The following is a 15,169-nucleotide window of genomic DNA, read 5'->3' on the forward strand; positions in this document are numbered from 1 at the left end:
ACCTGGCCATATTTGCTGAGAGAGAACACAGACTGCCAGGGTCTCGCAGCGCAATCTCCCCCAGACTTTTGTCAACTCCACCTTAAAAACCCACTACTCCTACTGGAGTACATTCTCTAATGGTTGCTCTAATTTTCAGCCTAGATTTATCTGTGGTCATTTTATACATCCCTCTGTTCTTTTACCAGCATTGGCCTTTGGCTGAAATGCCATTTCCCATCCCAATATATTTATGGATAGCTATCAGAGCCATCCCCAGCCTCTGCTTTGCCAGCTAAAGCAAGGTTCCTCCAGCTCTCTCTTGCATGACTGGCTCCTCCTCTCTATTTGATCTTGTAGACCCTTCCCTGCTCCAGTCTAGGCTCAGTTCATCTTTTCTGGATGCAGGAGACATGAGTGAGTGATCCTGATGGGTCCCATTCTGTTCTTGCATGATGCTACTTAAACTTTGCCATCCTGCCTCTCCAAGGCACCACTGGCCTGTGGTCAACCTGCACTCACTCGCTCATCCCCTCACCTTCCTCAATGCTTCTTCCCAACCAGCAAGACCTTCTCCTTCTCCCCTTTTCTCTGCTTCATTAACACTTTCCCACAGCAAAAGCTTTACTACAAAGAGCAGCTCTACACATTTCCAGGTCTCTGATGCCAGGCTAGCCTGGCATGACCTACCTTTGGCAAACCCATGATTCATTTTCCTCTTTTTCCTTCCAAATCTGTTCCGAAATGGCATGCGATTGAGGTCAGGCTTACAGTCCTATTCCTGCCTGCCTTACTTTTTTTTCCCCTCCTCCCCCCGCTTTTAAATATAGGCAGCGCATTCGCTATTCTCCAGTCAGATGGTGCCTCCCCCAACTTGATGGAGCTGTTAAAAATACTTGTTACCAGACCTGCCATTTCATGTGCCAGCTCCCTCTGAGCATGGGGAGGGGAAGCCATCCCAAGCTCCCAGCTGATGGGTGCAATGGTCTCAGTGCTTGGCTTCCACTTCTGCCGTGTCCTCATTTCCACTCTCCAGCCCGGTTAGTTGCCTGTGTCTTTGCATTGACCAAAAGCCGGGGTGAAATATCCATTGATGCCCAAATCTCCCCAGCCGTCGCTTCGCCATGCCTTGTGTCCATCTGCAGAGGTGGGGAACTGCTCGCTGTCCCTTTGAGCATCCTTCACAAGGTCTGTGTCAGCGTGACTTTTGGCAGCTCCTGTAGCACCTACCAGCTTCTTCAGAGCCAGGAGGTAGTTGTTTTGACAGAGCAGCTCCTTCTGTCATCCCTTTGGGGCATCGTTTGTTCTTAACATCCCTCTATAGGCAGTGGTTCATTACCTTGGTCCACTGTGCCTTCCCACCATTTTTCTCCCCTTTGCTGAAGGTACCAGGAGGTCATCGTATGCAAAGGTCAGGGTAGACAGAGGGAATTTAATCCCAAAACTACACAAATGCTGTAACTCCTTTAATGAAGAAATTCCTGGCTCCTGTCCCTGGATCCCTGTGCTGGAGACCAGGTCCCATCACTCACCAAATGGAGGAGCTGCCCAATGGTTGATCTTTGCTGCATCTTCACTTCCATTTAAGACAACAACCTCTGCATTATGCACCCCACCAGCCTAAACCACCACCACCTAAGGTCTCCCACAACCATCAGACCAAGAACTGTTTGTTGCTGCGTCCAGCTATACCCAAGACACCAACACAATCAACATGAGCTTGTTGATGAAGACTAAGGAGACACAACTTCACCACAGGACTCCACACCCAAGGCTGTTTCTCACGCCAGTGCATCAGTAGAGACCCTCAACCATTCCCCAGCAGGAGCTGAACAACTAGGCTCACATCTCAGCTGTGGACACAACCTGTCCCCGCTGCCAGCAAAGCCCCCAAGCCTATAAATGACACCACCAAAGCGTGGGAACAGGAACCTCGTGGGGTAACAGAGCCAGCACGGCAGGTCCCCACCCAGCAAAGGAGCCCCCACTGGCTCCTGCTTCTCAACCCCCAGCATGGCGTTATTCTTTTGGCAGCTCTTGTGTTGTATATATATTTTATTTTTTTTATTTTTATTTTTTTTCCAAAGGGCAGGAAAAGGCACAGGGAGCTGCAAAAGCAGGTCTCACTCGGGGGGCCAGAAATCTAAAGAAATCTAAATATATACCCAAGCCAAATGCAAAGCACAAGGCTCGCAGCCCACACGTACCCTCCCTCGGGCTGCGCTCACATGGGAAACTTTGAGAGTTCTTTGCTATAGGGGAAGGGGGGAAAAGGAAAAAAAACAAACACACACACAACATAAATTCAGTCTCTCCTACCTCTCCTCTCACTCCTAAAATAAACAGAGAGCATGTTCTGCCTGTGCAGGGTGCTTTAATGGCCACACATTGCCCACCAGCTTGGGGAGGGAGACTGGAGATTGGGGCTGTTGGCACCCAACTCATCTGGCAGCAGCAGGATGAGGGGAGCTGCTGGACTTCGTTCACACAGCAATCCACCCTGGCTGTTTCTCCAGTGTCTGGTAGCAGGGCTGGGCTCCCACTTCAGTCTTTCCCTGGAGAGAAGGGGAGCTTTTTGCCGCTTCCCAGCAGGAGATGTCTCCTGGGGACCTCCATGACCAGCCTGACCAACATCAACCGCCCATACATGGTCAAGTCCCCTCTCAAAATCCATCTGCATGAGGAGAGAGCCTCTGTGGCTTCTGTTTGAATCCAGACCAAAACAATACATTATTAGATTGGGGTAATATACATTAATTACTGTGTGCAACTGGTGGTGATGTGCTTGGGGAATACAGCAGAGCTGAGCTACGGGGAAGGAGGAGGGAAATCCACAGGACCTCCAGTGGCATGGGTGGTCCCATCATGGTTCTCTGCCAGGGATCTCCCACCCCACGGAGAGCTGGATCCTCCCGATGGTCTTTACCTGGTTGTGACACCCACTGTGTCCCCAGCAGGGCTGATGCCATCCTCCCAGCATCAGTGTGTAGCCCCCAACCCACTCCCCCCTGCAAACTGTGGGTGCATGCAGCTGAGAAATACAGGCCAGCAGGAACAGCCTCAAAATCTCCATATCCCAGCAAAAATGTAAAAAATAGAATAAAAAATAATAAAATAATAAATAATAAGTAAAATAAAATAACAACAACATAAAAAACAATAACAATAGAAATAAAAATAAAATAAATTAATAAAATAAAATAAACAACAGAACACTCCTTACAGCAGATTCCCTGGCCTAACCATTTCCCTCAAGACCCTGACACCCGCTGCTGCTCTCCCCAGCCCAGTAACAGATCTCTTTTTTTCCCTTTGATAGCAGTAATTTGATCTCCTGCGTGCAGGGCCATGCTTCACTCCCTGCCAGCCCTGCCTGGTATCCGTCAGTGACCCCGACGCTGGACAAGATTTGAATGAAAATGCTTTGCTTTTCCAAATCAGGTTAATGAGGAAATTGGAACATTTCCTCGGCAGGGCCAGGGGCTGCCCATGGCGGGATGCATACTGCCACAGATGAGGCTCCTGCCCCATGCCCTGCCTGCGGCGCTGCCTTTTCGCTGCCTCGGGGTGCACAGGCATGCTTGTGTCTGTGCGTGTGTGCAGGGAAGCGGAACAAGTGGCAAAACAGGGAAAAAAAAAAAAAAAAACCAAAAACCCACACAATATATTTCATTTTTCTGTTTTCTAAATGAAATGCAAAAAATGCATTGCTAAAAAAAAAAAAATGTGTTTTCAAAGCATTTGATATGGGCACAGGGACCAATTATTGCTCTATTCTCCTCTGCTCCACCAAGAATTCACACCCAAATGCCCCAGCATCGATCTACAGCCCCTGACCCCATGTGTGCCTTCACCTCCTCCTCTCCCTCCAGCCACCCCTCACCATGATCCCCTAGCTGTCCCCACCTCTGCTCCCAAACCCACACCTCGTACAGATTCCCATCATCGGGCTCAGACACGTGCCAGAGGCTCTGCCTCTCCGGCTGGACCTGGAGCCTGGGCACTGCCTCCTTTCCACGGGATCAGTTTTGGGGTGTCTTTTCAACTTAGCGATTGCCAGGCTGGATCCTTGCTTTGTTCCAAGCATACTGCAAGCCCAGGGAGGCACCTTGAGCCTCATCACACATTTTCTAGATGTGGGAACACCCCCAGCTCCGGCTGTGATGCTCTTCAGCAACAGACCAGTGAGACCTCAGTCAAGAACCCCCCCAAAACTCTCCCCAATCCAGCCCTGATGCTGAGCAGCACACATGCCAACACGAAGATGTGGAAACAGCTTTGCAAAGCCTTGCTGACATAATTTCCAGAGCCAAATCTGCTATATGAAATTAGAGACCGCAGGCTTAACAAAGATGAGCAACAGGGGCCAAGCAGGACCAAGACCCCCTGTCACCTCTTTTCCCTGAGCTCGGAGATGTTGGGCAGTGCCAGAACATTGGTGCTGGAGCATCGGTGCCCCCACCAGCCCCTCAGCACCCCCATTCCTGTCGGCAGACAGTTTAGGAGCGAGACTTTCCCGTGCAGGCAGGCAGGGAGGAGAGTGTGGGCAGGGAGATTTTTCGACAGAACATTGCCTGCAAAGCTGGGGCTCCAGCAGACACAGTTTGTTTCTTGCTGTGTCATTTCAGCACACACATACACAGAGAGGGAAAAGGGATTAAAAAAAAAAATAGCAGGAACATTTGGCAAGCTGGTGAGGGTCTGGCTTTGCTGAGTGCGGAGAAAAAGCCATTTTTTCCCAAGGGAGAAGAGGGTGAAGCGGGCTGGCTGCCACACACGTGCCCGGGGATGGGTGCCAGCACCCACGGCTGGCAGCACACGAGCTGCCGGCTCGGGCACCAACAGGAGCCATTTGGGGAAAAGAAAAAACAGCTTGTTTCATTAAAAGTTTGGAAGATTTCAAACCTTTGGGGTGGAACCTGAAGTCTCCTCTCTGAAGTCCTCGCTGACTTAATTGTATTTTAAACGCTTCCGTTTCATTTTGGAGGACGAAGCACGAAGGGGCTCTGTCCTGTGATGCCACAAGTGCTGGGGATTTTTTGGCAGCCTCCGTCCCTCCCCTAGCACACCCCACTTCACCCACAAAGCCAGGAGCCACCAGGAATAGCATTCAGATCTGTACTTGCTCCCAAGCTGCTAAAAGCACTGGGTGTTGATTAAATTTTCATACCTCCCTAACAGGATGTTCTGCGTGTGTGTGTTGCGTTTTAATTTAAAACACGCAAGATGGGACCCCTTTTCCCTTCGCAAGCATTCTGGCTTGAGCGTCTGGCATCGCCCCAGGGCGGAGAGGGCTAAAAAAGCAAAGTCGTTTCCCTTTTTTTGCCATCCCTCCCATCGCCACTCTCCAGCCTCTCTCCCTAGAGATCATCTCCAGCCAGCACCACTCCTTGCTGGGAATCAGTTACCCATTGTGCTCCCAGTTTCAGCCTCCACCGTGCCCAAAGGAGCAGCAGGGCAGGCTCAGCATCCAGCCAAGGTACCACTGCTGCACTGAGCGGCTCCAGTGCTCTGCCCACCACCCTGGTGTCAGGGCAGCTGCTGGTTTTGGGGGTCTTTGCATCACTGGCCATCACTGCAGAGTCCCTACGATGCTCAGCACATGGATGGTGCTGCTACTGCCCTTGCCTGGGGACCAGGGACCCAGGGGACAGGCACCAATGTCCAAAGGAGCTGCATCAGCTCCTGGAAGCACTGAGGCTCTGGGAGGTTTTTCCTAGCTCATCTCTGGGTGTGAGCAAACCCTTCTTTCATTGAGTCTCTGTCCTCAACCTCCAAAAAGCAAGAGGAGAAATACACCCATACCTGTGCAATGCTCAGGTCCCAGTCACACCGCTCCCATCACAGGTATTTCAGTGAGAGCAGCTGAGCATCCCAAGGGACAATCGTGACACCCCAGGAGTTTATACCAAAAAGCCATGCACGACTTTGTACATATGCATAGAAAAATAGAATCACTGAATCACAGAATGGTTTGGGTTGGAAGGGACCTCCAAAACTCATCCAATCCATGGGACATCTTCACCAGCTCAGGTTGCTCAGAGCCCCATCCAGCCTGGCCTGGGATGTCTCCAGGGATGGGGCATCCACCACCTCTCTGGGCAACCTGGGCCAGTGTTTCAACACCCTCTGCGTAACAAATTTCTTCCTCATGTCTAACCTGAATCTCTCCTTTTTAGTTTTAAACCACCACTCTTTGAACTGTGATAACAGGCCCTTCTAACAAGTCTGTCCCCATAACTGCTCTGCAACAGGTTCCCCCTCTGAACCCCTATACAGCCTTTCAACTAATGCAGCTGGGGAGCTGGCAGGCAGCAGGACAGCTGAGCCTCGCACCCATCTTCGATCCAGCACAGACAGTGATTTAACACATCTCCCTTTCCCAGTGCCCCAAATCAGGGCTGCCTGAACAGTCCACATATCAAAAAGGATGGATGTTTCAACACATTTAAAAAATAGGCTTAGGAAGATCTCAGGTTTGGTGCTTCACGGTCAAAACCAGCCCAAACCAACTTTTGAAAACCCATTCCCGTGCTGGTGAAATGTTGCGAGATTCATTTCATCCCTTTCTCACCCCACGTTTAGAGAAGATCACAAACACCAGGGCACTGCCAGGCTCCAGTGCTCCTGCAGGGTGTCCCCTCTCGCATCCCCCTGGCCACAGCACCTCGGGCGTGCGGGAAGCATGTGCTGGTTGAGTCACGCTCACCGCAAACCTGCTTCTCCTTGCGGCAGCTCAGGTTTTACAGCCGCTCTTACAGTCCCTGCTGCCGGGCTCCGTACGCACCGCTCGCGCTTCGCACCCCACCAAAACGTCTTTGCAGCCGCCGGGCTGTTTGCAAGCAGCTGTTCAGCTTCGCGCAGGCTGCAAGACCTGCACACCCTGAGGCTACGGCACACAGATCTGCCCACAACCGCTGCATTTTGGTAGCTATTTTGGAAGCGACCAAGAATTTGATTCTCTTTCCTCCTGCAAATATTCTCCCACTGCAAAAGCACCCAGAAGGGTCCCAACGCTCAGCCATCTTCTAAGGCTCCCTGTAGCTTTTTGCCCACCTGCTTCCCTGTAGTCCCAATCCCTTGTGCCACAAGAGGGTTTTCAGGTTTATAGCAAATAACTGTGGCCAGTTAGCTCCTGTTAATCCTTGCCATGCATTTTTAATTAGCAGCCTGGATACGATTTTAGATCAGATATCAGGAAAAATCTCTTCCCGGAAAGTGCTGTCAGGCATTGGAAAAGGCTGCCCAGGGCAGTGGTGGAGTCACCATCCCTGGAGGGGTGGAACAGATGCAGAGATGAGGTTCTTAGGGACATGGGTTAGTGCCAGCATTAGGCTAACGGTTGGATTTGATGCTCTTGAGCGTCTCTTGCAACCAAAATGATTCTGTGATTCCATGATTCTGTTCCAGTGCTGCTTTAATGCACGTGCTCAGGAGGCAAATGTCACCTATCTTTGCCAACAGCTGTGGTCCTGTGCAAAGTCAAGTCAACTCTTTGCATGCCCAAGCTGCAGCTTGGTTGTCACTGCAGCGCAGTGCAAACCTATCTGCAGGTTGCTACGACTCTGGGCAATTTACTGGGGCCACAACACCAGGATCGGGATGCCCCCTCTCCCCGCAGAGCCCTGTCACCCCTTCCCACAGCCCAACAGGACTGTTTAATGACAAAACTGCAACCCACCCCCCACCCCATGCCTCCAGAACCAGAGAAGTAGGGCAGTGACCTCTTTGTCAGCTTTGTTTTATCCTTGGGTCCCTATAGAAATCAGGTTTGGTCTTGAGCCAGCCCAGGGAAGGGGCATCTGCTCCAGTAGAAGAAAAAAAAATACATTAATGTATATATATATACACACACACACACACCCCTTTGTCCCTATTTTGGACCACAGAGGTAGCCAGGGGAGCCACAAAGCCAAAACTTCCCTTTAAAAGAAATTAAAGTCCTTCAGGCTCGCAGGGATGGGAGCTGGAAAAGCCATAACACCCCACAATTTGAGACTTTTCCCTTTTTTTTTTAAACCCATACTGTGATTTCTGCCTACTGAGACAGCATTTCACACAGGCAAGGTTGATGAAAACAAGGTGAATGCCAAGCACACCCATGAAATAACACATGTGGAAAGTATCACAGGGCCAATTCACTTTTCATGATGCTGTTGACGAATTCTTTAAGCCACGCTTCTAGACCCAGTAAAATTGTGGAAAAATGGATCTTAAAAGTCACCATACATTTACACAGGGGAATATTAAAGTAAGCAATTTCTTTGAGAGGTTGCTAAAGTGGTTTTCCTGAGATGTCCCTCTACTCCATAGCATTAACCTGCAAGGACGCAGCCTCCCATTGCTTTACTCTGATGGGAAAGCAGAGAGTCTACCCCAAGCCTGGGGCATAAGGTCCATGCTGGTTTGCACCAGGAGCCTGCTCTGGTTTGCTGCTCAGAGCGATAAAGGTGACAGCAGAGCATCCCATTGGCTTCCCACCCTTGCCCAGCTCTCCTCCAGCATCCTCCCAGGGACTGCATCCCTCATGCGTATGCTTCACTGTTATTTTCTTTCTACTAAAACCAACAACAAAAACAAAAACCCCAAACATTTTGCTGCCTTCAAGCAGCAAAAGGACCAAGCACCTATAGCCTTTGTAACCTCGAGGCACCCTGTGAGACTCTGAGGAGGGCAGGAGGTGCCGTAAGACAGTGCTGGGAACTGCGTCCATCCCTCACCGCCTCCCAAAGTGAATCAGCAGCATTTTACTAAACCAAGGTCCCAATTCTCATTCAATTAAAAGCCAAGGAAGGTCCCTAATCCTTTCCATTATAGGCAAGTAATAGGTGGTTCTCTGCAGAAGAGCGGGAAAGGGAGGCACCATATGGTCCTGGCCCCTGGGGACACGGTGACAGAGTGTGTCTGCCCAGCATTGCGACTGGTGCTGGGAAAAAATTCAGATACTGGGGCTGTGGCTCCCCAAGTGACCCAGAGAGCCCCTGATTTAGCAGCTGTAGTCAAGGCTCTAATCTCACTGATGCACCAGAAGCAGTCAAGAAATCGTCTTTTTTGGGTCTGAACTCCCAGGTGGCTCAATTCTGCCCGATTTCCCCACCAAAGCAGCCAGATCCAGACACTGCCATCTCCTTTAGGAAGAAGTAAACCAAATCCTCACAGCAAGGTCAACCCCTTGCCATGAACTCCCCGCTTTCTGTGCCAGCCTGGGTTTCACAGTCCGTCTGCTCACCACACATCACCCAGCACCCCCAGAAGGACCCTGGGATGGACTGAGCAGGAGCAGGACCTCAATGCTAGCAGCGCGGTGCCTTTGCCTGAGGTTAAAAATCAGCCTTTCAGCTCACAATGAACTAACTATGGAAGCATGTTTTCCCATCACAAGGCATCTGATTTGCCTCCCGCAGAGCAATGCCACTCTGCAAATCTCCAGGCGTTATGGGAACCAGGGTATAAAAACATTCCCGGTGCAATGACACCAAAATTGATGCTGAAATTAGGCTGGGAACAGAACTGGCACAGTTGCTTCTAGCCCATAAACTAAAACGTACATATACAGCCAATCACCCACAATGATATCGCACTTTGTGATTGCCTGTAGCTTTTTTTCCTGCTTCCAGCTTTGCCCCCAAGTCGCTGCTTGCGCACCCCAAGGGCTCGAGCATCAGCAGCTTCAAGCAGCTGCAAACCACAGGAATCAGCTTCATCAGCAACAACAGACATTTGCAGCACAAACACCAAAGGTCTCAGCTCCCTGTTGGACACTGAAACACTGCCCCTGCCCTGGAGATGGGGTCAGAGCCCAGCTCTGGGGCTCCCCAAGCCTGTTGCAGGGATGCAGGCTCATCCATTGCCTGCTCCGCAGAGACAGTGGATGCACATTGCCTAGAAACCCCGTCTGCTCTTACAGAGCAAAACATGTAACACACACACATCTTCATTCCTCATCTCCTGCTCAAATGGGATGGACTGACCACAATTCCATCACAAAGGAAACTCAGCATCTCACAGGTTTCCAGGACACAAGAAATACTTGTTTCCAGCTCCTCAATCCCAACCTCATCTCCCAAAGAGCCCTTTGAGCAGCACTACTCACATTGTACAGGACTGTGGTCCACCCTTCCATGGTGATGCACTGGAAGACGGTCAGCACAGCAAAGAGGATGTTGTCGAACTGCGTGATCCCGTCGTTGGGACCAATCCACTCCCGGCACTCATAGCCTGGGGGACAACCCTGCACCCCGCATGGATGGGGGGGGTCCAGCTCCTCTAGTTCACCTGTGAGCACACAGCAAAGATGGAAAGAAGGCAGAGGTAAGTGAGAGGCAGGGGACAGGTGAGGGGAATCAAATACAAGCTTGGAGAACAGGAGGCTGAGTGGGTACCTTCTTGCTCTCTATAACTACCTGAAAGGAGGTTGTAGCATGGAGGGTGTTGGTTTCTTCTCCCAAGTAACAAGTGATAGGACAAGAGGAAACGGCCTCAAGTTGTGCCATGGGGGATTTAGATTGGTATTTGGAAAAATTATTTCATAGAAATGGTTGTTGGGCATTGGAACAGGCTGCCCAGAGAAGTGGTGGAGTCAACATCCCTGGAGGGGTTGAACAGACTCATAGATGAGGTTCTCAGAGACATGGTTTAGTGCCAATGTTGGGTTAATGGTTGGACTCAGTGGTCTTGAAGGTCTTTTTCAACCAAAATTATTCTATGATTCTATGCCCAGGGTTTCCCACAACAGCAACATGCACTTGCCCTGGCTGTTTCCCACCCGTGGGATGTGGTGTGGGTGCAGAGCCCTTCTCCCTACCTGAATTGTTTGTGTAGCAGGCTCGATGCAGTTTCCCGCTGTAAAACTCCAGGCCGATGATGGCAAACATGAGGATAGCAAAAAAGAGGAGCAAGCCGATCTGGAGGAGAGGCACCATGGCCTTCATGATGGATTTGAGCACAATCTGCAGGCCTGGGAGGGAAAAAGAAAGAGCACAGCTCCGCATGGTGATGCAAACCCCCTGCCTGGGGCACATCCATCCCACATCTGACTTGAAGAGAACAGGGAGCAGAGAGGACGGACAGCCAGACAGACACAAGAGGCCAGCACAGCCTGGAGCATCCCTTTGGCCAGCTGAGGACCACAGAGGACAGCATGGTCCCAGGGGAGCAGCGAGGGCCAGGCTGCAGGGCAAGACTCCAGTAGGGTTTATTTCTGTCTCTGCCTTGTGGTGAGACACTCATCAAGTCCCCGCTCTGGTGTCCTGCCCACCACTGTCCCACCTGGGCTTGGTAGCCCATGCAGCTCTGTCCCCAAGGCACAGATCCAGCACATCACCCAGCTGGTGCCCAGGGCAAGAGGGACAGGAGAACTGATGCCAGCAGCAGCCTAGTTTGTTTATTTATCCTTGTACTAGCAGACAAAATCTTGCAAAAAAACCTGAAATCTCCCCTGAATAAACCTCAGTCCTTAAAGGATCCACCTACCGCCTTATGGCCAGGGAAGCGGAGCCGCTGGCAGGCCCTGGCGAGATGCTGAGCCCAGCTTTGTGCCAGCAGAGAGCAGGATGGATGGGGGGAAATGCCACTTGGGGACACCAAATGCTGACATCCTACAGTCCTCCACCCTGCAGGCTACCCAATGGGTGGCTGGAAAGGTGGTGTGTATGATCCCCACTACATGGGGAGGTTCATCCTCCTCTTCCCTGATTGCACCCTACATCTCCGAGGTGGCATGAGGACCTTTCTCGTTCTGAAGGACATCAGGGATAGATGTGGACACTCTGAGAGGAGAACCAGGAGCATTCAACTTACTGGGAATGCCTGAGACAAGCTTCAGAGGTCTGAGCACACGCACGGCCCGCAGCGTCCGCAGGTCCACGTGGGTGTTGAAGTGTGTCCCAGCGGTGGCGAGGATGCTGTAGGTAGACAAGGAGAGAGGAGAGTCACCCCGGGCAGAGTCCTCAGTCAAAGCCACCCAGCCCTGGTAGACCCCATCGCTGTTCCCCGTGGGCCAGGATGACATCCATGATGTACAGTCAGCGCTGCAGACATAGTGCTCATCACAGTTGTGTGGGTTTAAATTCCTGTCCAGGCAGAAGGCACATGGACCAGAGATGGCGCCCCCAGAGATAGGGGTCACTCCCCTGATGGTCACCCATGCTTCCCTGGCAGCACCTCCAGCCACCAGCTGCCCTGGCTTCTTCCACACATGGAGCTTCCTCAGAGTCTCACCTCTGGGATTGCCGAGAAGGAGGCGAGAACCTCACGTGCATTCAAAAATCTATAGTAATGAAAGTTTTATGACCTTGGAAGGCAACTGGCAGGCACAAGGAAGGACTCCAGAGGTTTTCTCTTAAAATGCAAAGATTTTTTCAATCCTATCTCTGGGAAACAAACTGGGGCAGAAGCGAGCTGGCGCACAGCGAGTCCAGCAGTGGAAATAGCGCGTCTCAGGGATGCTGGCAGAGCTGTGGGAGCACAGACGATGGTGCCAGAACTCGTGGCACCTGGGCTCGGTCACCAGGTGCTGGGCAAGAAGGAGGATCAGGGGATGGAAGAGGAGGGGATGGGGAGGAGAGCGGGACAGAGGGAGGCAGCAACCTCCAGGTTGTTTGCAGCTATCCAAAAAAACAAAGGAAATTGGGTCATTGTTCCACTAATTCATCTAATTACAGGCCAGAGCAGCTCTCTGGCGTGCTAAGCAATTAGCACTCTTTCTCTCCCCTTCTCCCTGAGGTACAGCAGGTACCGACCTGCCCCTCCAGAAAGGCGGCTGGGTTTCCTAGGATACCCCGGCAGCCGAAATGCTCTCACATTAGCAAATCAGGTTGTTTCAACTCCTTCTCCAAGCCTCTTCTTCCTCCCGGGGCAAGGGCTCAGCTGCAAAACCTGGCCTCAGCATCACCCACATCTCCCCGAGTATCAGGCTGCTTATCCCTGATATATATGAAGATATAGATATATATATGGAGCTGGCATTTTCCCTTTTGGCACAGTCCCTGTGCCCCAGCCCGTGACCAGTCCCAGGTACACACACTGGGCTGATGTGAAAGCACAGAAGAGACTTAATTAAGTCAGGAGCACTCACAGAAGAACTGCATTGTTAAATTGGTTGTAAGATCAAAATCAATACATACGATAAAGCACGGCTACTCGGCAGCATGTGGGAGAGAGAAGAGCACGGGCGCTTTCATCTCTTTCGTGTAAGCTGTCAAGAAAGACAGGGTAACCCAGTGCTCCCCAAAACACCAGCGTAGAGGACACACTATGCCAGATTCTGCATTGGAGAAACTGAGACCCTCCTTCAGCTTTTGCTCCTAATGTCCAACCAGCCTTCCAAAGCGATGGGGGAAAGGCGTTTGCTGACTCCAGCTGGGGTTGAGCATAGAATCATAGAATCATCGTGGATGGAAGAGACCCTCAAGATCGAGTCCAACCACAACCCAACACTGGCACTAAACCACGTCCATGAGAACCTCATCTATGCGTCTTTTAAACCCCTCCAGGGATGGTGACTCCACCACTGCTCTGGGCAGCCTGTTCCAAAGCCCAACAGCTCTTTCCGGGAATAAAGTGTTCCCAATATCCAATCTAAACCTCCCCTGGCGCAACTTAAGATCATTTTCTCTGATCGTATCGCTTGATACCTGGGAGAAGAGACCAACACTCTCCATGCTCCAACCTCCTTTCAGGCAGTTGCAGAGAGTGAGAAGCATCTCCAGGAGACCAAGGATGGTTCTGGGCTGGACATGGGCTCCAGCCCCAGAGCTTAATCACATAAGTCGAGCACCATGAAAAGCCCAGATGGTAAGCTCCTGGCAGCAGAGTGGTTTAACAGCTCTCTCCTACCATGAGCCGTGGTCCTACAAGCCAGGTGGAGTGATGGAGGTAGAGCCATCAGCATCCCCAGCCCCACCACACCACACATCTCCTCCCCAGGGCAGGACCAGAAGCAGAGGGCCCTGGCTGCAAAAAGTCCTCCGCCAACCCAGATTCATTCTAAGGGCTCGGGAGCCGTCACGCCAAACCTGCAGGCAAGGTTCGGGTGATTTCAGGGCACAATTTCCCTGCGCTCTAAATTAGCTACTAAGAATGGGACTCCTCTGTGGCAAGGTGACGTGCTCCTTGTCCTCACTGGGGGATGAGGGACATCACGAGCTCTTTCAGAAGGGGCATTTGGACAGATCACCAGAGTGAAGTGGGTTGTGCTGCAGACCTGTCTACCGACTGACGACAAAAACGTGACACCCCTGCTACGAAATAAGTGCCTGTGCATCCTTTTGCCGGCACAGCTGTGGCTCCCAGTGAGGGTAGATGCACCTGGAGCCTCCAAGCAGGGTCTGAGCAGCTGTGGGATATTTTGTTAGACCCATGGAGGTGGCTGGAAAAAGCCAAGCGAGCTTCCAGGCACATGAACCTGGCTTCCATCTGCCTTTCCCAAGCCCTTCGGTGGCTCTAAATAACAGACATCACCTATCCCCGATAGCCAGACTTTGCTCATACACGCAGAAGCCACCACCATGTTACCACTAATAATAAATACAGTGCTCAAAACACACTCTCCTGCTTTCATAGAATCACAGAACAGGCTGGGTTGGAAGGGACCTTCAAAGGTCATCTACTCCAGCCCCCTGCCATGAGCCAGGACATTAGCATCTCACCTGTTAATTGCTTATTAACCCTCTGAACATGCCTTTTTTTTCCCTCTTTCTCTCAGGGAGCCACCTGTATCAGCCAGCACGACCCATTTTGGATTTATTTATTGACACACACTAAGGTTTCTTATAGCTCTTGGGGATGCACAGCATAAAGATGAGACTGGGGCTGTGACAGACCTTTGTGCTGACACAGGGCGGCAGCTCCGGTATCTGTAGAACAATTTAAACCCTTTTCGAACACTTACAATATCCACGTCTGATGTGCTAATAATTATTCCTTATTTTTAGGCAAGGACCCAAACTAAAATTACATCTCACCATCCAAGTTATTTGAAAAAGCTGCCAGATTGGGCTATAAAAATCCCAATGATCTCATGCTTTTCATCATATGTACTGGAGAAAAAAAAGAAGAAGAAAAAAAAAAAAGTGAAGGCGTTTTTATAGGTCACCCAGGCAAAGGGGTTAGTTTTACTTCTTCAGAGGAAAGGAGGAAGAGACTTCAGGTGGAGAAAAGAGCAGAGAGGAGCTATTGGAAGAATGCAAAT

At 51.0% G+C, this 15,169-nt stretch overlaps 1 protein-coding gene across 1 annotated transcript in view; it reads right to left on the reverse strand.

Annotated features, from left to right (window-relative positions):
* Positions 1-15,169, reverse strand: part of CACNA1E (calcium voltage-gated channel subunit alpha1 E) — a gene marked incomplete at its 3' end in the record, with an annotated part of 90,070 nt that overhangs the window by 59,112 nt on the left and 15,789 nt on the right. Inside the window, exons 4-6 of the mRNA XM_080348579.1 lie at positions 11,779-11,882; positions 10,784-10,936; positions 10,073-10,254 (exon numbers count right to left, since the gene is read on the reverse strand). Coding sequence (XP_080204705.1) covers positions 10,073-10,254; positions 10,784-10,936; positions 11,779-11,882 — 439 coding nt within the window. The remainder of the gene's footprint in view (positions 1-10,072; positions 10,255-10,783; positions 10,937-11,778; positions 11,883-15,169) is intronic.

This window comes from Nesoenas mayeri (assembly GCF_963082525.1).
Source record: "Nesoenas mayeri genome assembly, chromosome: 8".
Lineage (NCBI taxonomy): Eukaryota > Metazoa > Chordata > Aves > Columbiformes > Columbidae > Nesoenas > Nesoenas mayeri.